The sequence below is a fragment of the Zootoca vivipara genome, chromosome 8, assembly GCF_965207765.1.
Source record: "Zootoca vivipara chromosome 8, rZooViv2.hap1.1, whole genome shotgun sequence".
Taxonomy (NCBI): Eukaryota; Metazoa; Chordata; class Lepidosauria; order Squamata; family Lacertidae; genus Zootoca; species Zootoca vivipara.
In genome coordinates, this window is record NC_142591.1 from 56634956 (window position 1) to 56661464 (window position 26509).

The following is a 26509-nucleotide window of genomic DNA, read 5'->3' on the forward strand; positions in this document are numbered from 1 at the left end:
AAAAATAGTACGTTTTATATATTTCTCTTGAAGTATATAAAGGGCATGTAGCCATGTACACTTTGCACAGCCATGCGCATGATTATTCTGTAGTTACTCCCAGTGAGTTCAGTGAGGTGCATAGAATTTCAGCCTTGACATTTGAACACTCTTACCCAGGGGTCCCCAGACTACGCCCCCCGGGCCGGATGCGGCCCAATTAGCCTCCCAATCCGGCCCGCGACGACCCCCGCCGCCCGCTGCCGCCGCCCGCTCTTACGACGCGCGGCGCGGCGGCGATCTTCAAAATCGGCAAAAAATCGCCGAAAATCCTTTGTGTGCATGCGTATGGGCCTCTCCTGACCCAGAAGAGGTAATTTCCGATGCACTTCCGGGTCGGGGGAGGCCCATATGCATGCGCACAAGCGATTTTCGGCGATTTTTTCCCCGACCGTGTGCGTGTGCGCATGCGCACGGGCGCACACTCCCCCGCCCTCCGGCCCGCTGCGCGCGCACTCCCCTACTCTCCGGCCCGAAGCCCGGTAAGTCTGGGGACCCCTGCTCTTACCGGTACTTCCCCTGTTGCCCTGCGACCGCAAAACCCAAGGAAAGTATGCTCGGGCCAGTGAATGAGCCCCTGCGCCAGTGTGTGCTCTCCTTCTCCTTCCCGATCCTTTCCCCCGTTTGTATCATGTGTCTTCGATTGTAGAACATTACTGTATAGGTGTTTTTAAGCGCTGATATGAATGAATAAATAACACCGCTTCTTGCGTGAAAGATGTACAGGACGTAAATTAATATGGGCACTCCTATGGACACTTATTTGGGACTAAAGCCCCATTGAACACTTCTGAGTACTGTAAACGTGCATTGGACTACAGCGTAAGCATAATGAAACGCGGAGCAAATTTAAAATTGAGCAATGACAGGTTAAAACTACATCTCCCAGCATACATTGTCAAGCGGGGCGGGGCAAAATAAAAATTATTGCTACAGTGCATCTTGGGTTCTGTAGTCTTTGCCAGCTGTGACTTAAGTCTAGACCTGCCGCTATGCATTCTGGTGAATGTAGGCAATTTATATTAACTTCTTTTTTTCCAAGGAATAGCTAAGCCTTAGTGGCCGGTGTGGCACAAAAATATAGTTTCCTGTACGAAGCCCACTGTTTCCCAACGCTTAGGCCTCTGCCCAGGTACCTGGGAGTAAGAACACATAGGATTACTGTCACGCCGCAAGTCAGCGTGCTGCGTCGGACTGCAGCCCCATCCTATGCTGTTAGGTGCGCCTAAGTCCATTCAAATCAACGTGTTCAGTTAGGCTTGCCCCAGTTTAGCGTTACAACTCTGTCTCCGGGGGGAACGGACTGTGGGCGAAGCCGCTCACATGAAGGTGAGCTGACAAAAGCTTAAAGCTGCAACCCTGTGGTGAGTTGCCTAGGAGAAAACACCAAAGAACTATGGGACTTACTTCTGAGTAGGAAAAAAAATTGCACAGTGCACGAACACTTCTCTCCTGCATACTCAACCCGCCCCTTTCCACGTTTACGGTGCCATCGCTTTAAATGGGACACTCTCCCTATGCTTCCTAGAGGTCGTGGCACTCATGAACATTATTGCTTTGAAAAACAGAAAAGGGGCAGCAGAGGCGCAGTTCGCACAGGCTGGGCGGGCCTAGCAGTGCGGGGAACAGTGCGCGCTGCCGCCGCGCTTGACTGCGCCGTCGTGGCCGGACTAGGCTCTCCGTTTAATAAATGAGGGCGGCGCTGCTGGGCGGAAACGTGACGGGAATAGACGGGGGAAGGCCTAGGAATGCAAAGTGGGCGACGAGGAGGCGGGGCCGGGCTGGGAAGCACGGATGATGGTGGGTTTGGGGGCGGGAGGGTTGGCAGAGGGGGGCCTGGTTTCCTCTCGCCGGGGCTATATAGAGCGCCGAGTGGTGGGAAAATGTTCACTTTCAGGGGCGAGGTGCTGAGCTTGGGCACAGCCGCGAGGCGGAGGGGACAGGTAGGGCTAAGGCGCGAGGAGCGTGAGAGGGGTAGTAATAGTAGCAGCAACAGCAGCCGCTGCGGCCGCCTCACCGTTCAGCCTTTTCCGCGAGCTGGGAAGGTGGCAGCCGAACGCCCCTTCGCGTGAGTTCTGCGGGGCTTGTGTGTTCTGAGAGCGCGGAGGAAGCGCAGCGGGAGCCTCCGAGGGAAACTTGTTCCGTGCGCTCCTTTAACTTGCCGCTCGCGGTGGTCACCTCAGGGTAGGAGGGCGCTGAGAGATTTGCCCTCCCTTTACAGTGCCGTAGCAAGAAGTAGTGGCCGCCGCCACCGAAGGCGTCTGAAAGAGCGAAGCCGGAGGCGGCCCTTGAGGTGCCTGCGAACGCCCTTAGGAGGCTTGGCCGGTGCCTAGCGCAGAGTTCCTGCCTTAAGCGCGGAAGCAGCTTGCGCGCTCCCTTCTCTGTCCGAGGAGACAGAGTGCGGGCAGTTTCTGCCTATGCTCGGGTGCGCTGCCCTTCGCTGAATTGTCGAGGCGCGCGCGCTCTCCCGGCTTCTCCAAGCGGGGGGACTCCCAAGTAGCGCCGCGAGCTGTGGGTGCTGTTGCTGCTCAGTCGCCCGCTTCTGCTCCTCCCGGCTGCCCGACCCCCTTCCAAGGGAGCCGCCACCATGAACATCATCCTGGAGTTCTTCGTGGTTACCTTCAAGGTCCTCTGGGCGTTCGTGGTGGCCGCCGCCAAGTGGCTCATGCGCCCCAAGGAAAAGAGCGTGGCGGGGCAGGTGTGCCTCATCACCGGCGCTGGCAGTGGGCTGGGCCGCCTCTTCGCTCTGGAGTTTGCCCGCCGCCGGGCGCGCTTGGTGCTCTGGGACATCAACACGCAGAGCAACGAGGAGACGGCGGGCATGGTGCGGCACATCTACCGGGAGATCGCCGAGGAAGCCGTGGTCGCTGCCCAGAAAGGTAACCGACCGGCGGGAGGAAGTTTGAGGTGGGGACGGGGATGAGCTTGGGAAGCCCCGGGTTCTTAAAAGGCAAACAAGAGAATCAAGTGCCACTTCCTTCTAGAAAAGCAAAGCAAAGGTTTTTTCTATCGATACTTAAAAAACAGCGCGCTCTTGCGCGTCGTCTACTCGGGAATAAGCCCTATTAAGTTCAGTGAGGTTTACTCCCAGGTAAGCGTGTAGGATTGCAGCCTTGGGTGCTTTTTTAAAAAAGTGCAAGATTTGGAGAGAAGAGGGTATAGGAAAGAGAAAACATTTCAAGAGCAGCGGCAATAGTAGCTGAAACTGTTACCTCGTGGATCGTTGCTCTTGTGCAGAGACCTCCTGCCGATACCTGGACAAAGTTCTAGATTAACTTTGAGGATCAGTCTGTCTTCAGGGGGTAAGGGGCGTCTTCTCTTTAACAGAAATATGGTGCTGCTGCTCAGGGCAATAAGGCAGATTGTGGAGTTCTTTGATAGGATGCTTTTCTGGCACACAGATCTGTACATGGTTGGGCGGGAAGAGAAAGAGACAACGGCTTTTACAGCTTGTAGTGTTCTCCCGAGTGACTTTACATGTACCTGCCTCTTTATCAAGGGTGGCTGAGTTGCAAGCATTCGTAAGTCCTCCTATTGTGTGAAAAAGTGTTGGGTGGGGTTTTTTAACCACTTGGTCTTAGGGGAATATTCTCCATTCTTGCCACCCAAGAAGTTTTGGGAGGGATGCAGTGATTTATTTATTTTTAACAGAGGCAGAGATCGGCACGCTAAAGGCAATGACTGGTATTCAATTAACTTCTCATTGGTGTAGACCCACTGAAATTAATGGGACTTAACTGGGTCATGTTGGTCCATTTCATTGAATACCCCAAATACTGTATCCGAGTTATCTCGGATTCCAGAAATTCTAGGCAGGACAGAAATTGAGGAACTTTTCTTGCTTTGGCATGCTGGGCTGCAGTGGTTTGCAAATTTTAAATTGAATGTGCAGGTGCTAAAATAGGAATAAAAGCAAATGAGCCCTCGTTGACCACTTTAAGAAAACTGTGTAAAGGTCTGGCCACCCCATCTGAAATGCACAACCAAGAATCAGAAGAGGGGAGGATTAACCAAAGGTTTACTAATAATATTGGAAGCTGCCTTTTGTCCATCTAGCTCAGTTTTGTCTATACTACCTGACAGTGAGACTCCAGGGTTTCAGATGGAGGACACTCCTAGTCCTACTTGGAGATGCCAGAGATCGAACGTGGGACTTTCTGCATGCAAAACATAAGCTCTAACACTGAGTTGCTATGCTCTACCCATATGACTGTTGCATATTCCTGGAAAGGAAGAAGACGAGAAGGAAATAATTTATTGCAATGGAATTTAATAAGGTCATTAAATGGAGAACACTAAGTAGAGATAGCAAAGGAGGTCTGGGCGTATTTGGGATAGTAAACCAACAGTAAATCTTGTGAGTGGTGAAATGGGAATACTCTTTGCTGCCTATTGCACAGAAATCCAGGTTGTGGGTTGTATGAGATGCCGTGTGATACACATGGGAAGCAATGGTCTGATATATTTGTGCTGCAACTCTCCAATGGTTTGACTTTACCCCTGGCACACTCTTCTATTCTCTTGAGAGATTGATGCCAACAACAACAATTTGACTACAATACTAGACTCCGTTACCTGGGAGTTAGTCCCATTGAACTCAGTGGAACTGGCTTTTGAGTAAGACTTCTTTCTAAGTAAATACAACATTCAGGCTGCATGTTCCCATACCCTCAGATTTAAATACTCCATCTGAGGTGGTTTGTGGATCGAGCTGTCCACTTATTTTCTGATATTTAAGCATTGCATGGTACCTGACAATAGTTTTCATTCTTTCTCCCCCCCCCCCTTTGCTTGTCTGGTTTCCTGTAAGTAGCTGGGCATGGTGAAGAAGTGGTACCTCACTACAACTTGCAAGTCCACACATATACTTGTGACGTGAGCAAAAGAGAGAACGTATACACAACTGCTGAGAGAGTTCGCAAAGAAGTTGGTGAAGTCTCTGTCCTGGTTAATAATGCTGGTGTGGTTTCTGGACACCATCTCCTGGAATGTCCTGATGAGCTTATTGAAAGGACCATGATGGTTAACTGCCACGCACACTTCTGGGTAAGTATCTCTATTCCTGTTACTACATTTGATATCTAGTCTGTCTGTTCCCTATAAAATGAAATCACAATTTGTTCAGAACAGCATTTGTTTTTGTGTGACAGCACTGCATAATTTGAGCCTTCTGTTACTTTGCCCATCTTACTCACTGAGCCAGATCCTGAGAAAATTGTGTTAAACTAAAAACAACAGTTGGGCAAGTTAGTCTCAACAAACTTTCACCCTGTTGATTTCATTGGGACCTGAATGTGGCTAATGCTGTCTGGGTCAGAGCCCCTGGTATATAGAGATATCGGCTGGCCTTTTTGCCACACTGATTGAGTCGTTGGTCCATTGAGCCCAATATTATCACTCACAAATGGTAGCATCTGCTCAAAAGTCCCATGCAGAAGCTTTTCCAACAGCAGGCGTCTTGGTTTTATTACTTTTTATACTAAGCTATGCAGCTTTCCCTTGATTCTTCTGCGGAACCATCACTAATAGTGTAAAACAGAAGTCTTTGGTAGTCACTGTGGTGCCTTCCAGATGTTGTTGAACTCTTAGCTCTCATCAGCCCCAGCCTGCATGGTCAAAGGTTATGGAAGATGGGAGTGGTAGTCTATGGCAGCTGGATGGTACCACATTAAATAGTATAGTGTAAGATATCCACATAGAGTTTGAGCAAGTGCTGCTTTTTCCACCCAAAGTTCTACTGTATGCATGTTGGGTTGGAATTAATTTACTGTACTCAGTGGGACTTACTCTTAGGTAAGTGCATACTGGATTGCAGCCTAAAGAGTGTGGGGCAATACAGTTCTGCAGAGAATATTGCAATTTTTCTCTCCTCTGTTTTCCTGGGAAGACTTGGACCAATGTTTATAAAGAGTGACTTTTTAAAGAATTTGCCTAAATACCAGGCTATATTCAGAAATATTTTCTTGAATAATTTAATAAAAAAATTCCTTCAAAATCCACTGCATAATATCCAGTGTCAATTACAGCATCTATACTGTTGAAATACTTTGCAAACTCCGTGTTACTGAGAGTTCTAAATATTTGCTGTGTCTATCTTAAGATAGGAGAGTAGACTGGTTCATGTTCCTTATGTCTAGCATACCCTTTAGAACCATGCTGCATACTGTTCAATGAATAAAGCATGAATTGAAGGAAGATCCAGTTTCATCATATACCATTTGAACAATTCAGAAGATATTGGTTTAAATGTTTTACAATTAGAATGAGCCTGAGGGCTTTTTCTGCAGAAATGAAATGCAACCCCCCGGTTTATACTTGTAAAAACAGGGAACTTTGGTAACTGAGTAAATGCATGCTTGTGGCATAGCTGTAAAAATTTAGAGTTCTTGGAAGTGGTCACTTATGACATCATTGTCATTAAAATATGGGCGGATCCTAGACTGCCCAGCTGCTCTTGCCTCAGGCATCTAATTCAACAATAATTTGCAACATTATTGTGTATTCTAAGGATTCATTTAAAAATCCTAATTTAACAATGAAAACCTAATAATGCAGTGCTGTTCATGTCTATTGAAAAAGGAAGTCCCACTCTGTTCAGTGGGGGAAACCAGAAAATGCCCCCCCCCCCCAAGGCTTTGCAGCCTTAGGTATGTTTTGAATATCATTTTTTTTTAAAAAAATTATTAAAGGTTTTCTTGGTTTACAAAGATATGTGCAATGTCTCTCATAACATTTTTACAAAGCAGTTTCATTTGTTGAGACACTGGGAAGAAAAAGGGAAGAGAGGTAAATGGAGGGAGCGGGGAGGGGGTCGGGTGGCAATGTTTCTATTTTGCTTAATATGTGTGGCGGGGTTTGTCAGCATTGCTTGTGTAGGTTCTCTGCTGTTCGCTTGTGCCTTTGGTGGTGAGAGATGTTGGGGTTGGCCTAAGACATTTCAAGCTCTTTTCCCCTTTGAAGCACTGCTCTGGAGTCTGGAGTTATAACTGCCCTTGTTATTTGGCTTGAACTTGACAGGCCTATTTCAGCTAAAGTCAGTACCTTGTCATGCAGTGTTGTATAGTTTCAAGTGGCAACCCACAACCCTTTTATGAATGCTTTTTATCAATAAATTATTCTCTGAGGTGGATGCTCAAGCTGTTCTTTTGTTTCCCAGACCTAGGTAACTGAATACATTTGCTAGTTTCCTAAATGTGGAACAATATAAACACAGGAAGAGAATGTTTCAATCATTAATTTCTGCAAATTAAGTAGCAAAAGAAACGGAAGAAGTAAAAGTTAGGAAGGGCCTTTAGTAGGTACATTGGTGCTTCAAATTCAGTATACGTACTTGGTATTTTACACTGGCTTTTCCAGTTGGTTGACCTTGGTGAAATTAAATAGTGTCCACTTGCTTCAGATTTCTGGATTCTGCTATAATGAAGAAAAGGCAAAGCTCTTTGAGGCATAATGAGGGAACAGCTGTCAAACACACACACACACACACACACACACACACACACACGAGAGAGAGAGAGAGAGAGAGAGAGAGAGAGAGAGAGAGAGAGAGAGAGAGAGAGAGAGAGATGAATCACCTCCACAAGTGATAAGAAACAAACACTGCTTTTCTTGGGGAATGTGGTTCCAAACAGGATTGTTGTTGATCCAGAGAATAAACACTGTCAGTGCATCCAAATCAAGCCCTTTGAACAGTGATACTGCTTCACCTTCTATGTATACCAGTATGAATAATCTTTTCTAGAATTCTTTATCAATATCTCTTATAGTGCCAGCATGGTAGGAGATGGTGCAGGAAATTCTTATTTGCCGTACTTTCAAGTAACATTAAACCATGGTTTAGTGCTACATACATGATGTCCTCCTCTGGCCATGTTGCGATGCTTTGTTGAGAATATTATCAACTTGACCTTCTGCCCATGTGAAAGTATGAGTGGTCTGCTTGAATCTCACTTGGTATGCATCTAAGCTTGCTTACAGACTACAGTAATCTTAGGTATGACTACTGAAAAGTAAGTTCCACTGCATTCAATTCCTAGGATATCATCCTATGCACGTTTGCCTATCTCCTTATGACAGTGTAAGCCCAAGGTTACGGTGTGTGATGGTTTTTATGTTGTGTGTTGATCAGGAGATCTTCAGCAGGGTAAACACTTATTGAAGTTATTGCCTGTTGTACTAATCTGGGTCTTGCACAGAGGCTAAATTACCCCCTCAATATTGTGAGGTATCTCTCAATATTGCCTGGGTATCTCTTTGTACCTAGGGTGTTAGCTAAGTTCATTTGCTCCATTTGAAAGATAAAATGTTGCCATGTTCACGTCATATATTTGCAGGCTTATTTGGAACCTGTAACTTGTCCATATCTTGTTTTGGCCAGCCAACTTCTCAAGAAAGGTGGCAAAGTTTTCTTCATTGAACTAGGTTGGCAGGTGGTGTAGAACCTGCCTTATTTGATATGTGTCCAATTCAACAGACTTTGTATCTGTTGTGTATAGCAATGGCCTATGTCAAACTGCAGCATCTTCTAAAAAAAACAGACTTCCCAATATAAGTCCTGCATTAGGTCTATGAAAACCATTGAAAATGAGGGTGCTTGTACAGTCTTCAGGAGTGTAGTCTCCAGGATTGGTGCAGAGTGGACATGACATTCCTTGGCCACTAATCATGCCTAGCAGAAATGGTGTGTTGTAGACTTGCCTGCTCCCTTCCTCTTACTTGTGGTCCTCCTTCTTTCTATGTTCTGTGTTGAATCTTTATCACTGTTAACCATGCCCAATGCCACCTGGATTCCCTCATGCAAGGACATGTAGATTTGTTGCTCTGATTATGATGGCAATCTTAGTTATCATTAGTCATTGTTAGTACAGATATGTATACATCGGGCTACACCTACCTACACCATGCCTTAGGGCTGGCCCACCCATGAAGGAAGCTGAGGCAACTGCCTCAGGCAGCAGGAGCCCTAGGGCAGCAAATCCAAGGAAAGCATTCCCCGCTACTGCTGCTGCTGCTGCTATTTTAGCAGCTACAGCTACAGCAGGCATCCCCAAACTGCGGCTCTCCAGATGTTTTGACCTGCAACTCCCATGATCCCTAGCTAACAGGACCAGTGGTTGGGGAAGATGGGAATTGTAGTCCAAAACATCTGGAGGGCTGAAGTTTGGGGATGCCTTGGAGGCTGACTCATCAGCCCTCCACCCCTCATGCCACATCTACAGTGGCCGCTTGGCAAATAGGAGATGCTGCTGGTCTCTTCCCACCCTTGTTCTTGATGTAGATCTTCACTAGTCCCTTCTTCCCTGGTGAGGGGCACCATTTTGTGGTTTGCCTCAGGTGCCAAAATGTCTTGGGCCAGCCCTTCTATACCTGAAGCAGAGTGTAGGAGAGAAGGGGCAATTCACTTAGAAGGGAAGGCAGTGTGAGAATCGGTGGCACACTCCTGCTTTTTAAAATCTGTTTTATGGAAACATTTAAGCAGAGCTAAAAATAGCTTTGAGATGTCATGTATATATCTACCATATTTGGAGCCTGCACTTTGGCTTTTTGCCTCCTCCAGAGCAAACTGAGGTGATGCCAGGCAGTACAACATGCTTAATAGTACTATGGACTGTTCTGTGTATTTAGAAATAACAGTTTGACTGACTAAACACAAAGGCTGACAATGGGGGGTGGGTTTCTGTGCAAAAATCTAAATATAGACCAACCGGCGTTTTAGCACAGGGAGCTTGCTTGTGAGTTCACCCTCAATATCTTTTAGACACTTTCATTAACAAGTGAACTTCAGTAAGATAACTACTGTTATTTTGGACATTATTCTTGTTAAACCTGGGTTCTCCCTGTGTGCTAGAGTTGCCATATGTCCTCTTTTTCCAGGACATGTCCTTTTTTGCACGGGTAAAATTTCTGTCCTGGCCGATTTTTTGAATTTGCCAAAATGTCCTCGTGCTCAGACACGCTGCCGGCCCTGCGGTGTGCCCCCCAGCTACGACTCTTCATAGGACCATAAAAAGGATCCTGCAGGGTCAAACCATGGGGCTATCTAGGCCAGCATCTTCTCTCCCGCACCCCTTCCTGAGCCCCCCCCCCAGGCACTGGCAAATGTGTCCTCTTTTTTCCTCTTCAAATTATGGCAACCCTACTGTGTACTATTATGGATGCCCAGTATCCTAGAACTGTGATAGATTAGATGGAATGCACAGAACAGGAGTGGAAATAAAACTTCAAATGCATAACATCTCTACCTGTGAACAGGAAGAGGTTGGTGAGTTTAGCTTCTGTCCTGTGCCTGCCCCACCCTGTAGCTTGAAGGTCTTGGCTTCTGCTTACTACAAGTTGCTAAATACTGAAAATCCTTTTCAAAGCAAATGAGGTTTCACCACCCCCACACCTGGGTATCTCTTTATCCCTCCATCCAACTGTAATTCAAAATAATTTACACATGCCCATGTACCTTTTATACCTGTTCAAGTTTCTGGGTCCTCCATCCTTCTGTTTCTGAAATTACCATCCTTCTGGAAAGGAACAAGAGATTTGCTTGAAGGGGAAAATGCATTGTTGGCTTCTTCATTGAAACAGAAGCCTCACACTAAACTCTACTGGCTTAGAATGAATTTTTAACCAGCTCAGGTTCATTTTCCCTAGACCTTGATTCCCTGGGAATGACACACCCACACACTCTGTTTCCTAACTTCCTTGACACTCCACTCTTGTCTGTCCGTAAGTTCTAGACAATCCCTTCAGGCCAGAACTGTTTCTTCTGTGCTTACATACTACTGTATGTTTCCTTTAAAAAGGAGCCGTGTTTAGCCATTTAATTGTTAATAACAGCTTGCCAAATTGTCTCTTGGGATTCATTCATGGATGATTAGATACCATCTTCCATGCAGCGCTCAAAGATCGGGCCTAAAGGGGGCAGATTTGTAAGTATTGTAGGAAAGCAAAAAGGCTGAGCACAGCCACAAGCCATAACCAACAACAAACATTTCTTGTTCTAGGATTTTAAGCGGTGCGCTCTTGCAACATAGAGATGAAGCTATTGCAACACTCAAGTTTGTTTAACTGGGCAGGGTGAAAGTAATGCACCTTTTAAATACCGGATTAGAGCAAAAGTATCCCTCAATAAGTAGTGCAGAGCCGCACAATTGGCAATATTCCATGATGGAGCTCTTGCTTGACAATACCATTTCACACTGCAAGTGAAGGAGCCTATGTTTATAGATAGATAGATCCTTGTCTTCGGCAGCACTGATTTCAGTTCACCTAACATCCAAGCAAGATAAATGATCAGAGTTCAGGGATGCATTCCAGCAGACAAAAACACTTGGGGCTGTGAAGCAGGGAGAGTAAGGAGGTGTGGTCTGGGGAGAGTTCTGAGGGCCAGATAAAAGAGGACTGGAGGGCCGCATTTGGCCTCAGGGACTGAGGGTCCCCACCCTGCATCAAGAGCTTGAGCAGGTTCACACTTTTCATAGAATCATAGTAGCATTGGAAGGGGACCACGAGGCTCATCTGGCCTAACCAACGGCAATGCAGGAATCTTTTGCCCAACATGGGGCACGAATCCACAGTCCTGAGATTAAGAGTCTCCTGCTCTACCCCAATAGAAACCCAATTTATAAAATGCAGCAGCAGCAGCAGCATTTCCAGCTTAGTGCTGGAAAGGCAATTTTTTCATGCAAATTTATTTTCCGTTTAAAAATGGGTTTCTATCTATGCAAAAAGGAACTTGCTCATACCCTTTGGGCTAGTCAGAATCTAACACTGATAATGTGTACACTATATGTGTAATGTGTATTGAGTGTAATGGCTCATCACCCAGGCTAGCACCTCAACGCAGGAAGGTAGCCTGGCTTATATTTTAACACTTGCTAGATCCAAGGGTCAGAAGGATCTAGGCAAACAGGTTCCCCCCCGCCCACTCATAAGCTTCGTCTCTTATTTGAGAGAGAAGTACATACTGTGACCTGGTTTGCACATAACACGAAACTTTAAGCCATGACTTAGCATAAATGGATGAATGGGTTCTTGGAGAGGAGGTTGTGGTCACTGCAGTTACAGAATATAAATCTACCACTCTTAAGAAAACATGTTTATGTGTATGTGAGTGACAAAGAATAATGACACATGAGTTGGTATGGGGGGGGCAGTATAGATATTTACATTATTTATTTCATAACCAAATGGAAATGTGGCTCTGGGGCTATTCAAAATGAAGTAAGGAATTCTCGCAAGTCAATGGAATGCATTAGTAAGTGGGATTTAAACTTGTGGTGCTAAGAAACTTCCAACATATAATGAGCTGTGCAAAACAAAAGGTGACTCCTTTAATGGGGCTTGGCTGTTTAGATTCTATACCTAAAAATAAACTAACCTTTACAGGTTTTTCTTTATTTGCTGTTCTTTTTTTTTTAAGTGTGTGCCAACTGCTTTTGTTTCCTGATGATCCTGAATTAGGGTAGGCTGTGTGCGTCTGTCTTGAATAGACGAAATAGTAGTAAAGCAATGGCTAAACAATTTGGAGCTTGCCACTGACGTTAAATGTAATTGGTTTTATTTTATTCAGAGGCCAGAAATCTTAATGCTGGATTGTGTACATAGGCAAGTTCTAAGCCTGCATCATGAAGTTTGCCAGTGTTCAAGACTTATCCATCTATCCCCACGTCCTTGACCCAGATAATAGCATAGACAAGTCATTTTCAGGCAATCCTAGCATTTCTCAGAACCTTAACGGGGACCACTGAGTAATCGGTACCTTCCCCAGATATCTTGCCTATCTCTGCCATTCTCCTCTTCCAGTGCTTCAGTGTAGAACAAAATGGCAAAAAAGACAATCATGGAAATGTATAACGAGCGTAAAAACAAAACTATGCCGTTATATATCCCTGAAACGAGATATTGGTAAGGTGAAAAAACTCAACTAATAATTCCTCAAAGAAAGTAATAGATTTAAATGTTCCAAAATAAACTTTGATATAGAAAAGAAAGAAATATCTAGAACAGGCATAGGCAAACTCGGCCCTCCAGATGTTTTGGGATTACAACTCCCATCATCCCTAGCTAACAGGACCAGTGGTCAGGGATGGTGGGAATTGTAGTCTCAGAACATCTGGAGGGCCGAGTTTGCCTATGCCTGGTGTAGAAGACTATGTGTTCCAGGCCTCACCTTTGGCTTACATTGGACAAGGGTGAATTCCAACAGCCTGGCCAACAGAGTTTCACATGAACAGAATACTCCTTGGAGTCCAATGTAGAGCACAGGATGTTTATGGCAAGCACATCTATGTGGAAAGGGTTCCCTGGAGATCAGGGCCGGATTTAGGTTTGATGAAGCCCTAGGCTACTGAAGGCAATGGGGCCCTTTATATAGCAGGCGGGGCCCATTACTTACATCATAGGAGCCTACACAACACAAAACACTGTAGCTATATGTAGGTTTTATTTTATTTGTTTTTATCTTACATTTTGGAAATGTACACCCAGGTGTTGTTTTTTCCTTTAAATTTTGTTGGGGCCCCCAAAAGAGTGGGGCCCTAAGCCATAGCTTGTTTAGCTTATACATAAATCCGGCACTGCTGGAGATGGAAAGTTTTGAAAACCATTGGCGCATGCTATGGAAGTGGCAGCGTCTGGCTGGGCTGAAAGAATGTATCGGGCAGTGCTGCAATCTTCCTATTCTAGCCTTAGCCTAGTTCTTTGGCTAGGGTTTAAGGTTTCTGTGGCAGACAAATGGCTGTGAGAATCAAAACCTGATTTGTTGACTCCTTAAGCCAATATTTGAGCAACCCATTCCTGCAGGGATAATCTTAGGATGTAACCCACTTCTTAGCCCACTCCCTAGAAACTCTGGAGATACCTTCCCAACTTCTGTGGTCTCATTAACAAGACGTGTGTTCCTTTCCCCTTCTCCTCTCTGCCCCACCTCATGTTTCCATAAATACCTTATTGGTGAATGTTGTAGACTGACAGTTGCTGTTAACCTATGCATTTATTACTTTATTTACAGCACATTCTGCAGAAGCCTTCCCTTGGTAGGATATTATGCAAATACAGGATATTATGTTTTATTATTTTGGGCTATTTACTAATTGTGGTGTTGTATTTCATTACCCTTTAAATAGTGGGTAGTGAAATGGAGGCCTAGGGGCCTGATCTGACCTGCTAAGCCTTCCCTAATGGCCCACTGATTCCCCCAACCCAACTTTGCAACTTTGAAGAGCACCAGCCAGGAACGAAACAATCTTCATCTTCATCATAGTCCTGGGCTGAGCACCTCTGCCCAGCACCACAGTGAGGATGCTGATCACTCCCCCCTGCTATTCTGATTTGCAGGGAGAGGATACAGTCTGCCTGTTCCATGGAACTGGGTGGTGCTCAGCCCAGTGCCATGATGGGGATGCAGATTGGCAAGATTTTCCTCCTTCCTCTTTCTGAGAGGGTGATAATAATATATTATTTATACCCCGCCCATCTGGCTGGGTTCCCCCAGCCACTATGGACTGCTTCCAACGAAACATTAAAACACAGAAATCCATCAAACATTAAAAGCTTCTCTAAACAGGGCTGCCTTAAGATGCCTTCTGAAGGTCTGGTAATTGTTGTTCTCTTTGACCTCTGGTGGGAGGGCGTTCCACAGGGTGGGTGCCACTACCAAGAAGGCCCTCTGCCTGGTTCCCTGTAACTTGGCTTCTCGTAGCAAGGGAACCGCCAGAAGGCCCTCGGTGCTGGACCTCAGTGTCCGGGTAGAACAATGGGGGTGGAGACGCTCCTTCAGGAAAATATGAAGGAAAATTGCTTCCTCTACCACCATGACAGTGGGGAGGGGAAAATTTTCCTGAGAGAGACAAAGATGGCCACACCCACTTCAATTTCGCCACATCTACCGCTGGGATATGACCCTTGGTGGGTTAGCCCACAATGAATACAACCCATGGACTGAAAAAGGTTAGACTTTCACAAGTAGGAGGATATCACTGGGAAAGCCCTTTCTGTTCTTGACAATCAATTAACTCTTGGTACAAAACTGAATGTGCTCCTAATATACACAGGAGTAGTTTACACTAATTTTGTCATCTTTGAAGGCTTGGTATTTCAAGCAGCTGTTAGCTGTTACTGGGTGATTAAAGTCATGCTTGGAGGAGACCCAACGAAAACAATGGGCTGACTTGCGCCAGTTGATTTCAATGGGTCTGCTTTGAATATGTCAAATATTGGATAATTGACTATTGTTATCATCGCAGTTTACAAATAATGAGGGCAGGTCCCTGCCCAAAGAAGCTTACCCTCTTAAATTTTGACATGGGCAAGACAACATCAAAAAGGAAGCAGAGGCAGGTGTGTGTTCCCTTTGGCATCTCTTTGCATGCACGTCTAGGCCTCATGGTCAGAGAAGATTTTTGAAAGTGGATAGCGCTATCTGCTGAATAAAGGTAAAGGGACCCCTGGCCATTAGGTCCAGTTGTTACCGACTCTGGGGTTGCGGCGCTCATCTCGCGTTATTGGCCGAGGGAGCCGGTGTACAGCTTCCAGGTCATGTGGCCAGCATGACAAAGCCGCTTCTGGCGAACCACAGCAGCACACTGAAACGCTGTTTACCTTCCCTGTAGTGGTACCTATTTATCTACTTGCACTCTGACGTGCTTTCGAACTGCTAGGTTGGCAGGAGCAGGGACCAAGCAATGGGAGCTCACCCCATCACGGAGATTCGAACCGCCGACCTTCTGATCGGCAAGCCCTAGGCTCTGTGGTTTAACTGCCGTGGGAGCCTGCGTCCCTTTATCTGCTGAATTCTAAACCTTTATTAGCACTTAAGGTAGGACACTGGTGTATTCAGCAACTCTGTCCCTATTCATATTATCAAATGTGCATAGTATCCTAGATCCTACAGAGATCTATACAGATTAAACACTTTCAGCACATTTTTTAGCAACTGTATTCAAGTTGTTTCGGTGGGGAACAGTTTGGTAAGTCATTTTGAATTCTCCCTATCTGAGAGTAAGAGTAGCTGCCGTGTGAAATTGAGGCAATTCCTTGTATGGCTGTCTAACCAGTTAAACCAGTTCTTTCATGATGTCAGGATGGTGCAAAGAAGCTGGTTAACAGGACAGAGCCAAGAGGATATGAAATTTTCATTGTCCCTCCCAACTGCTCCATTAAGTAGATTCCAGTGCTGCTATAGGGCACTACTTTTTAGCATCTTACCTGATGGATTGGGGGGGGGTATAGCTGCCAAGTCTCCCGTTGAAAAATCCGGGATCAGCAGTGGCACGGCACTGGAAGTCGCTTCTACGCATGTCTGGACATGCGTAGAAGCAACTTCCGGTGCCGGCGCTGCCTGATTTCCAGTGCCCAGACATGGGCAGAGCGGCACCCGAAATCAGTTTTGCGCATGTCCAGACATGCGCAGAAGGAGCCTCCCTGGCAGGTAGGAAATCGGGGGATTTACGGAACTTTTTTTTATTAATTCGGGATAACAGCGGGAAACTGATTAAAATCCAGGGGTTTCCCGTGAAAAACGGGAGACTTGGCAGCTATTGGGGTGTGTGTGTTAGTCTGCAACACAATTTTACTGCTACACACATTTTAGCACTGTTCAAAAATTTGCTCTTCCATTCTTGCATTATACTATTGTCTGGGTGCTTTTAAAGTAGCTAACAAGCGATTGTACTTCATCTTTCTCGGTATTTTTGAGCTATAAAAATCTTTCAACTATTTTAAAATACGTTGTATGGTATGTATCTTCCCAAGACTATAAAATAACAAGCAAATAATTCAGCTTCATAAACTTGTCTCCAAAAAGCCATTGGTTTTTATACACAAATTAAAGTTTGAACTTTCGTTTACTGATTGATTGGCTGCTGTGGTAGAAGAACTTTGTTATATCCTCATAACCATAGGATTATAGACAACTTGATTTCATTGTTCTTGTTATGATCATGTCCATAACGTTAATCTTAAAAATGGTAAAAATTGTTTGCAGAATATTGTCATCAGGATAAGAAACTTTCTAAAGGGTAATTTATGACTGCTGACTAATCCACACATTCCCACTAGAATGTATCTAAATTGGTTCTGCCCCACATATCAACTGCCTTTCTCTTCTAAATAAGAGCTAATCAACATGAATCGGCAACAAGTTACATGATTGAGGAGTGGACTGCACTATGGAGTCTGCTGTTTGAGGAGGTGGAGAAGCAATTCAAGCCCTACCGGTAGAAGGCAAAGTTTCTTTGCATGTAGAAAACTAGTGTGTCAGAGGAGGGTTCCAGGTTTAGCCCTCTCCCTGCTAGTTTTCTAAGTGTAGGGAGTTTCTACCTCCTCCCAAAGGATTGTTCAAGCTGATCTGTATAGTATAGTCCAGGAAAAACGGAATCCTGCGATTCCATGGTTATTGGCTTCTATTGGGGACAAAATGTTTGTACCAGATTTTTATAGCTCTGCAGAGCATTGGTTATAGAACTTTTGTCGTGGAGATTAATGAAGATCCTGGAAAGAATTCAGATGAAACTGAGTTCAGATGTATTGCATTACTACATGGTGTTATGATTCAAGGAGCTGGAGGAAGAGGGCTACATGTGAAGCCATTTCTAGCAAAGCTTCATAAAATGAAATTTTGTTTCTATTTTCAGTGTACTAAAGGTACCGTACAGAGAGCAACTTTAATCAAGGTGGTTCTGAGTGGGTTTGTGGTATGGGAATTGGATCCAGACTTCATGAGTGCAGGACTTGAGTCACAAAATGCTCCTACCAGAGGGGTGATTTTTCAAGATTTCTCTTCCCCACTCTGTACTTCCCAAAACTTTGCTCTGGACTGTTGGAGGACCCTCTAGAATAGTGCAGCAAGGGAACAGGAAACTGGCAAATATCACTTCTTGTTCCCTTTGTCAAGTGAGAGCTTCTACTGGAACTCATTATTTTCTAAGGAGAGGAGAACAAGTCTGGTCTAACCCCTTCTGTGTGTGTGAGAGAGAGGTTTCTTCAGTAAATGAAGCCAGAAGAGCCTTATGATAGCAATCTGAGAACCAAAATGAAGCTAGGCAACCAATGGAGATTAACTGATTTAAATTTTGAATTGGGAACAATGACACCATGTCATTATATTACAACAATCTTTCTCCTATGAATAGTATCTCTTCCCCCCCCCCCTAATGAAGTAAAGGAAAGCATGAGATATAGAGTGGGAAATAGGAGACTTGAAAGTAAGTACAACTTACTAGCCCCAACAACCCCTATCCAGCATGCCAGTTTTTGCTCTCACATTTCCCTTCTGCTCAAAATAGTTTTTTACTTTCTACTCCTGAACAATTATGTTTGTTTAAAACTTCCACATCTGCAGAATTGTGTTGTACCAAAGACCATGATGTCCTAGAATAAACCGTTCCCTCACATGGCAATAAATGAAGCCATAGTCCAGTCTTCGTTGATACCGAAGATGTTTGCAGATGACTCTTGCTTCAAGAGGAGGGGGAAACTCAAAACATGATGGTTGATCATGGATCTGGGCACACAGAACTTGTGTGGGGGACTTGGTGGAGTCCAACAGTTGGCACACCCTGAGAACTGAGTGTTTATATTAAGTTTTCTGCATTTGTAGCGGTAGCTGCAGAAATATGTTTGAAAACATGCAAGCTCTCTTCTGTAAAAGGCTCAGCGCTGGATACTGTTAGTCCTACAAGAAACAATATCAGCCCTTTCCTCGGTCCTTCAGTCATTTTCCATCACTTGCCCTGCTTGCAAGTGTGGTAGATGGTGAAATTATTTGGTGGCAGCTTCTCCAAAAAGCAGGGAGAGGAACAACACAGGAATAGCAGTGCAATTCCTAAGGATCTCTCTTCCTTATAACTACAGGCTTAAAATGTACATTATTTGGGGGGAGGGGGACAGCATGCACTATATTATGCTTGCATAGTACGACTTCCCAGCATAAGTTTTGACCCAGAATTTTGGCAGCACTTGGTACCATGCAACAAAACTTACAAGGCTCATGTTTTGAACTCCTTGAAAGGATGGTGATGGGGGCGGGGTGTGGGGGAACTCAAGCAAACCAGGTTAGTTCTGTAGTGTAGCAAATCCTTCATTAAGAGCCGAGGCAAGAAACTGAGAATGGGAGAACCTGTTAATCTTCTGTCAACCACTAGCTGCCCATTGAAAACACATGTTTGTGTGGTGTTCAGAGGTTTGAGTTAGTCATCTATCACCTGCGAACAGAAATGCCTCACCAAGAACATGTGAACATTCTTAGAGCAAAACTGTTTTGATGTCTCTGATTGGAAAAGGCAGAGACGCCATGAGAATGGAATTAGATTGAGTCAGCAGCAGTCTTTTTTCTAGCTGAAATTGTTTAGGCTGTCAGTTACCTAGTGAACAAATGCGGAGAGTGGTTTAAGTTCAAGAAAATTCCCTACCTTTTTAGCTTTCAGTATTTCAAAATGATTGTGTTTGTTTAGATTACGAAGCCACTTAACTTTAAAAGCCGCTAATATTGGTTTGAATTGGGGAGGGGGGGCGCTTCCTTAATAAAACAGAACTAGTGGTGTAGCAATTTAAAAATGAGCCCTGTTTCTGGCTTACAGATGCAGTCAATTTGGCAGAAATGCGATTCTAGCACAGTGTCACTTCCTGCAACTGCATGGCAGCTGCAAAGCAACTGCTGTAAAGTAATTATAGATGGCTTAATCTTTCAAATATATTTCTGCAGGTGGAATCTCAGCAAAGTCCATGGAGGAATATGCAGGTGTCATGAGATGAGATTATACATGGAGCTTTGTGGAGACTTCATCTGTTGTTGTTTGGCCTCTTAGCATGCCTGTTACAATGTGAAAAACAAGACAGCCATACATTAGTCTGAGCAATGTCAATATATTGTTGCAGATTTCTAAGTACAACAAGATACATATTTTTAAACACACATTCCTCGCTTATAATAGGAGCTTTTTGCCGATGTTGTGCAGTGTAAATTAAAGAGTAGGGGAGGGAAACTAGGAGGAAAAACAGATTAAAATCTCCACTCACCCATGAAGCTTTCTAGGTGACCTTGTGCCAGTCTCGTAGGGATGTTATGAGGCTAAAATGGGATGGACAGAGAGACAACCTTGTGTGTTATGGCTACTTGACTTTGGGATAAAGATAAGTATATCTGGCCTAATGGAAACTCTGGACTTTGGGCATAATTGTAATCAAACTTAGGGTGCTGCAGCTTTTCTGTAAGAATTATCTCCGGGGACCATTCACTCAATTGCCTGCAGTCTTGTATTTTGGCTGATGCAGAAGTAGGCCAATGAATGGTTGGCACTTAAGTAACAAACTCGTGTGCTCTTGCTTTGTAGACCACTAAAGCATTCCTTCCCAAAATGCTGGAATTGAATCATGGACACATTGTGACTGTTGCAAGTTCCCTTGGCCTATTCAGTACCGCTGGAGTGGAGGTTTGTTAAGATTACTTTAAATCTGATCTTGCATGTCTAAATGCTTCATGCTGTTGTTGAACCTGCTGGTGAAACGATTTAACTCAGACTTCTGGGAAGCTCACAGCTCTAACTTCTGTTGAAAACTCAAGGTCCAACTTGAATTCAGTTGAGTAACCATCAGTTTTGGTTTTTTAGTTTCTAGAAATGACTTCCTCAGATGTGTCAGTGCAGAGAATAAGAATGAGCAACAGTTGTTGGAATACCAGTACAGTAGTATGGTATTTAATAGTTCCCCCCTCCCACATGCCATACAGCACCATATTACATGTACCAAAAATGACCATTGTAGGTATAGTGAAGGTTAGATCAAGGTTGGAGAACCTGTGGCCATCCAGATGGTGTTGGGCTCCAGCTTCCATCTGTTCCAGCCAGCATGGCCAATGGTCAGGAATGATAGGAGCCAGACTCCAACACCAGTTGGTGGGCCACACATTCCCCATCCCTGGTCTAGATGTTGCAAGGCAGCCTTCCTGCTTCAGGCACTTCAAAACTAAAATACCGTTGACATGACATAGATTTCAAAATGATAGTTGTATGATCAAAATGGAATAAGCTACCTCCTGTCTGCTCTCTCTCCTAGCCTCACACTTAAGTACTTCTGGAGCACTCTCTCCCATGCTGTGTCATCATCATAAGTGCTGGTGACTCAATGAAAACAAAGCGCGTTTATTGGTCATTCCGCTACATACAGTGTTTATGTACTTAAACATCAACGGTGGTCTTTAGTTCTGTATTTCTTCTGATTAAGAAGGCACAATTGTGAACAACTGGGGGTGGTTTTTTTGTCTTTCACACTCCCAACAATAATTTCCATTAATCAACATTGATTGTCTAATTTAGCCATTGTGCTGCAACAGGTTGTAAAGAGCAGAACTTCTTAGTGTGCAAGCAAGCAAGCAAGCAAGCCAGAAAAGGGTATAGAAATGCTAAAGGAGAAGCAGTTTAGACTTCATATCCCTGGCTGATAAACAGTGGCAGATTACCAGACTAAGCCACCCACACCTCCAGGTGGTCCACAAGCAAGATCGTCTCCCAGTTACTCTTCCCATTGTAGCTACCGTAATAATACAGAGGAGAAGAAATTATCTCAGCTAGTGCTATCACCACTCAGAGGACTTCGATTAAGTGGTATAATGATTCAATAGGAACATGAACGATGCTTTCAAATCTGTTCACTTTATTTTTGCTATATTTACACACTTGCTTCTTCCATTATCAATCTAGGATTATTGTGCCAGTAAATATGGAGCAGTGGGTTTTCATGAATCTTTGAGCCATGAACTGAAGGCAGCTGAAAAAGATGGCATTAAAACAACATTGGTCTGTCCTTACCTTGTAGACACAGGAATGTTCAGAGGATGCAGAATTAGGTAAGCAAACTAACTTTTTTTTTTCTCATCTCCAGTAACTGTAAAAAAGATAATACAGCTATATCAATTGCCACAAAAATGATGTGTTTTGGGTCAAGTGCAATAAAAGATCTACATTGCAAAACATAATTACTGTATATTCCTGTGTATAAGACTACTTTTTAACCCAGGAAAATCTTCTCAAAAGTCGGGGGTCGTCTTATACGCCGGGTCATATTTCTTATATGGCGAGTATATCGCAAACTCTATATTTTAACTGGAAAAGTTGGGGGTCGTCTTATACGCCCAGTGGTCTTATATGCCGGAATATACGTATGATCTCTATAACTTTGTTCATGTAACAGGGAAACACAAATATTATTTGAAGCCAAGTTGTATTTTAGCTTTCACTTTTTGATGTGTTATAAACGCCTTTTATATCTGGTAAATGTACAGACTTGTTTAATCTAGATCGGACTTTAATTTAGAAATGCTTCAAATGGCATAATCTGACCCAAATTAAACCATTGACTCATATTAAAATCAATGGGATTTAAGCTTAAACAATTCCCTTTGAAGTAAAAAGTGGCTTTAACTCTGGCTGAATCTTCTCCCTGCATGTATATTTCTAAAACAAGGCTTTCGTTTTTCTTTTTCAGAAAAGAAATTGAGCCTTTCCTTCCACCACTGAAGCCAGATTACTGTGTAAAACAAGCAATGAGAGCTATACTTACAGACCAACCTATGATTTGCACACCTCGCCTGATGTATATGGTCACCTTCATGAAAAGGTGATTTACCTTGGAATCTTGGCTAGCAGTTAATGTACTGTATAACTTTTAACAGACCAATGGGTACCCAGTATATTGGAGCAGTGTGCATCTTGGACAGTTCTATTGTTCTTACTAGTCTGACCCTAGCTGATAGCATAAATGGACAGCTAGAAAAGTTCTGTAGGAACTTGTGTTGGTGGAAAAACTTCTCAAGTGTACAATATTACACAGTGGTACCTCTGGTTACAGATGCTTCAGGTTACAGACTCCGCTAACCCAGAAATAGTACCTCGGGTTAAGAACTTTGCTTCAGGATGAGAACAGAAATCGCGTGGCAGCGGGAGGCCCCATTAGCTTAAGTGGTACCTCAGGTTAAGAACGGACCTCCAGAACGAATTATGTTATTAACTCGAGGTACCACTGTACAGTGGTACCTCGGTTTAAGTACACAATTGGTTCCGGAAGTCTGTACTTAACCTGAAGCGTACTTTCCCATTGAAAGTAATGGAAAGTGGATTAATTCGTTCCAGGCGGGTCCGTGGAGTACTTAAACTGAAGCGTACTCAAACCGAAGCGTACTTAAACCGAGGTATGACTGTACTTATAATGTTTGCTTGAATAATGCATACAAGTCAAGCTGCGTGGCAAGAGGAAAACAGTGTTTTTGATAACTACACTGGAAGTGAAATAGTTTTGGATCCCAAATACAGCAATCTTTCTCTGAATTAATAAAACAAGCCATTCTTGAGGATTTGTCTAGAAAGGTGCCTTTGGTGCCCTTTATGTCGGCGTGCTCTCTCTGTTCATGGCACAGCACTAGAAAAGGTAAAAAGTTCATGGGCTGTGGTAAGGAGAGAGATTTCTTCTCACCCCAAAAAGTCATTTAACTTCAAGCATCAGTTCTAAAATAGAATTATTTTAATCTTATATTGGCATATGAAGAATGCACACACATCCCCCACAACAGCCTATGTGGATCACGTGTTAAGGAACTTAACCAACGCTTGGACCTTGTAATATTTGAAATGTTATAGTATATAGTTTGCAGAAGTGCAGAAAAACTACACCGCACTAGGCCCACCTGGCACTCATATTTAATAAAGGATTCCCTCCCACCCACCCCCCTTCCGTCCAGCTGCTAAGTCTCCATATTGTGGAATCCACAGGTGGGAATGGGGGTAGTGGAGGCATCCTGGCCTCCTTAGTTTGGGGGAGCTAATCAACACTAAGTTATCTGCTCTTGCACTGTAGCTTCAGATCTGGAGAACTCCTACCCCCTTTGTTTGCCTTCTGATGATACAAATTCAGCTTAATTGGCACAAGCTCTTTCTTGCACAGCGAAGCTAATGGAGGCAGCAGCAGCTATAGCCTTTGCTTCAGTAGGCAACTTTGACAAATAATTCCATTGCCAAATATCCTGGATCTGAAGAAGTTACAGTGGTACCTCAGGTTACAGACTGTGCTCTCCCAGAAATAGTACCTCAGGTTAAGAACTTTGCTTCAGGATGAGAACAGAAATCGTGTGGCGGTGCCGTGAGGCCCCATTAGCTAAAGTGGTACCTCAGGTTAAGAAAAGTTTCAGGTTACGAATGGAACCCCAGAATGAATTAAGTTCTTAACCCGAGGGACCACTGTATTGCTTTTCAGTTGAATTCAAATTTCTGGGGGTTTTTTAAAACTGAAAACTGGCATCAACAAAGGCATGCATTTATTAAAAACAGACAAAAAACTGGAAGTGTTAGTATTGATTTATCTAATCTCTGCAAGGTTTCTACATAGTGCCCAATTATAGCAAAAAGTAGTCCAATGTAAAAAATTTCCTTCAATTAAACATCAGTGTGGAACTTCAATTTTTGATGGGAGGGCTACCCTGAAATTTCTATGAAGTGTTCTAGGTCTCCCATTGTCTATTTCTCTTTTAAAAGTGAGGCTCTTCATCAATGCTCAGAAATTTGGGGGAGCAATATCTGAATATAAACTTCTAATAGCTAAAATGGCCTGATTTCTATCTTACATTTTAAGCATTTGTCATGCAGTCATATATTTAAAGTAATCAATTATTGTTATTGCATCGGGGCTTTGTTTACTCGTACAAAAGATTATTTCAAAAGGGACTAAGCTGAAAATAGCGCATTGTCTCTTGTCTGTTTTTCTTACTATGCTTTCAAGGAGAGGTCAGTAACTGCAGACTGACAAATGCCAGAAAGCTAAAAAATACTATGTGTAAATAAATAAATGCATCATATGTAATCATTGATACTTAACCTTTTTATGTTGTATTTTTATGTTGTGAGCCGCCCTGAGATCTGCAGATGAAGGGCAGTATACAAATTTAATTAACAACAACAACAACAACAACAATTCTTTATATGACAATTGGTAAAGTGTTTTGCTTCATAACATTTCTTATTTTCTTCCCCCTCTTAGCATCCTGCCTTTTGAAGCAGTTGTGTGTATGTACCGGTTTCTGGGAGCAGACAAGTGCATGTACCCTTTCATTGCTCAACGAAAACAGGCCACAAATAACAATGAAGCAAAAAATGGAATTTAACGTTTTACAAAGGACTGGTGTTTGTAGCTGAATTATGTTCAAAACCTAATGACTGAATTGTGAAGTGCACTTGCAGTTAGCAGATGCAATAGTTAACATTTTACTGTGGTATTCTCTTGGATCCTATACCTGTATAGTGAACAGAAAATCAATGTTTTTACATACTGTATATAAAGTAATAGAATTCTTGGAAACTGTGATGGGCAAAGTGAATTTATAAAATGTAGTGGTCACCCTTGTCCCTTTTGAAACTTCACTAAATGTACAGTAACATTCTACTCTTTTGTAAACAAACTGTAAGATTGCTCCTGAGATGGCCATTCAACCAGAAGATGCAATTGTTTCAGCAACTATTATATTTTCTTGTATTTTCTGTGGGCAAACATTTTAAAACAAATGCAGTGAAATAGTGGGACGGTGTTTCACAGCTTCACCCAGGCTATGTAGAACAGATAAATTTCATTGAAATTCTGCTGTGTAATACCTACATCCATTGAACATTAAATCTTTCCTAACTCAACTGGAAAATGTGCATTTTATGAAGTTTTTGGAATGAAGTAATGCAGGACTTTTTCATCCCATTACTGAGAGAGGCTCCCCTCTTTTCCCCACCCCAAATCTTTTTAAAGTTGGCAGCTTCTTAAAGCTAATTTTTGTTTTGAGGTGGCAATGGCATATCTAAATTATGGCCAAGTATCATGGCAAAACCCTTTCCGCCCCCTCATTGCTCTCATATGTAAATATTACTTTACCCAAACTCTTGCCTAAAATTCAAAAGAAATCAAGCAAGGTGGATTTTAAAAGTCTTCATTCTTATGCCAGCTAATTTGCAAAGATACGAATAATGCTGGATGCAACTTGACTGTTTTAAGGATGGAAAGGGTGTGTAAATGTCTCTTCACGAGTGTTCACATTGTAGAAGCAGTTGGGTTTTTTGTTTGTAAAAAAACACACAATTTTGTGCCTTGAATCTGAGCATCTGTATTAGTGGAATATTGTAATGGTGAACTTCTACCTCTATATCTAAATGTATACCATCCGCTTGTAAATTTACTATAAACCGAATCCTGTGGTGACTTTTTTTTTTAGAATGTCATGTTAAATAGTGACCAACTTTTGTGGTTATTAAAGTGAGCCACTTTGTTCTTTAAGCAACTCCTTGTATGTGTTTTAAATGCTCACAAGGTTCTGGGTTGGGTTGGAGCAAGCCTGGGAAACCACTAGCAAAGAGTGACATGTCTGGCTGCTGTTGCACTAAGAGCTAGAAATTACTAGCTGCAGTACATAGATGCTGTTGTGAGGAATATAGTTCCTAACTAGGAACCAGACTGTTAG

At 43.4% G+C, this 26509-nt stretch overlaps 1 protein-coding gene and 1 long non-coding RNA gene across 2 annotated transcripts; one reads left to right on the forward strand and one right to left on the reverse strand.

Moving 5' to 3' along the window:
* Positions 1 to 1657: 1657 nt before the first annotated feature.
* Positions 1658 to 26329, forward strand: RDH10 (retinol dehydrogenase 10). Its single transcript, XM_035124505.3, has 6 exons — positions 1658 to 2918; positions 4853 to 5085; positions 20361 to 20459; positions 21726 to 21871; positions 22510 to 22641; positions 25051 to 26329. The coding sequence occupies exons 1-6, from the start codon at positions 2627 to 2629 to the stop codon at positions 25172 to 25174; spliced, it is 1026 nt and encodes a 341-aa protein (XP_034980396.1). The 5' UTR covers positions 1658 to 2626; the 3' UTR covers positions 25175 to 26329.
* On the reverse strand, positions 3333 to 10635 carry LOC148684858 (uncharacterized). Its single transcript, XR_015951515.1, has 3 exons — positions 10499 to 10635; positions 7370 to 7452; positions 3333 to 3442 (listed from the first exon to the last, which is right to left on the reverse strand). It is a non-coding gene; the product is annotated as an uncharacterized LOC148684858 (long non-coding RNA).
* Positions 26330 to 26509: the final 180 nt, after the last annotated feature.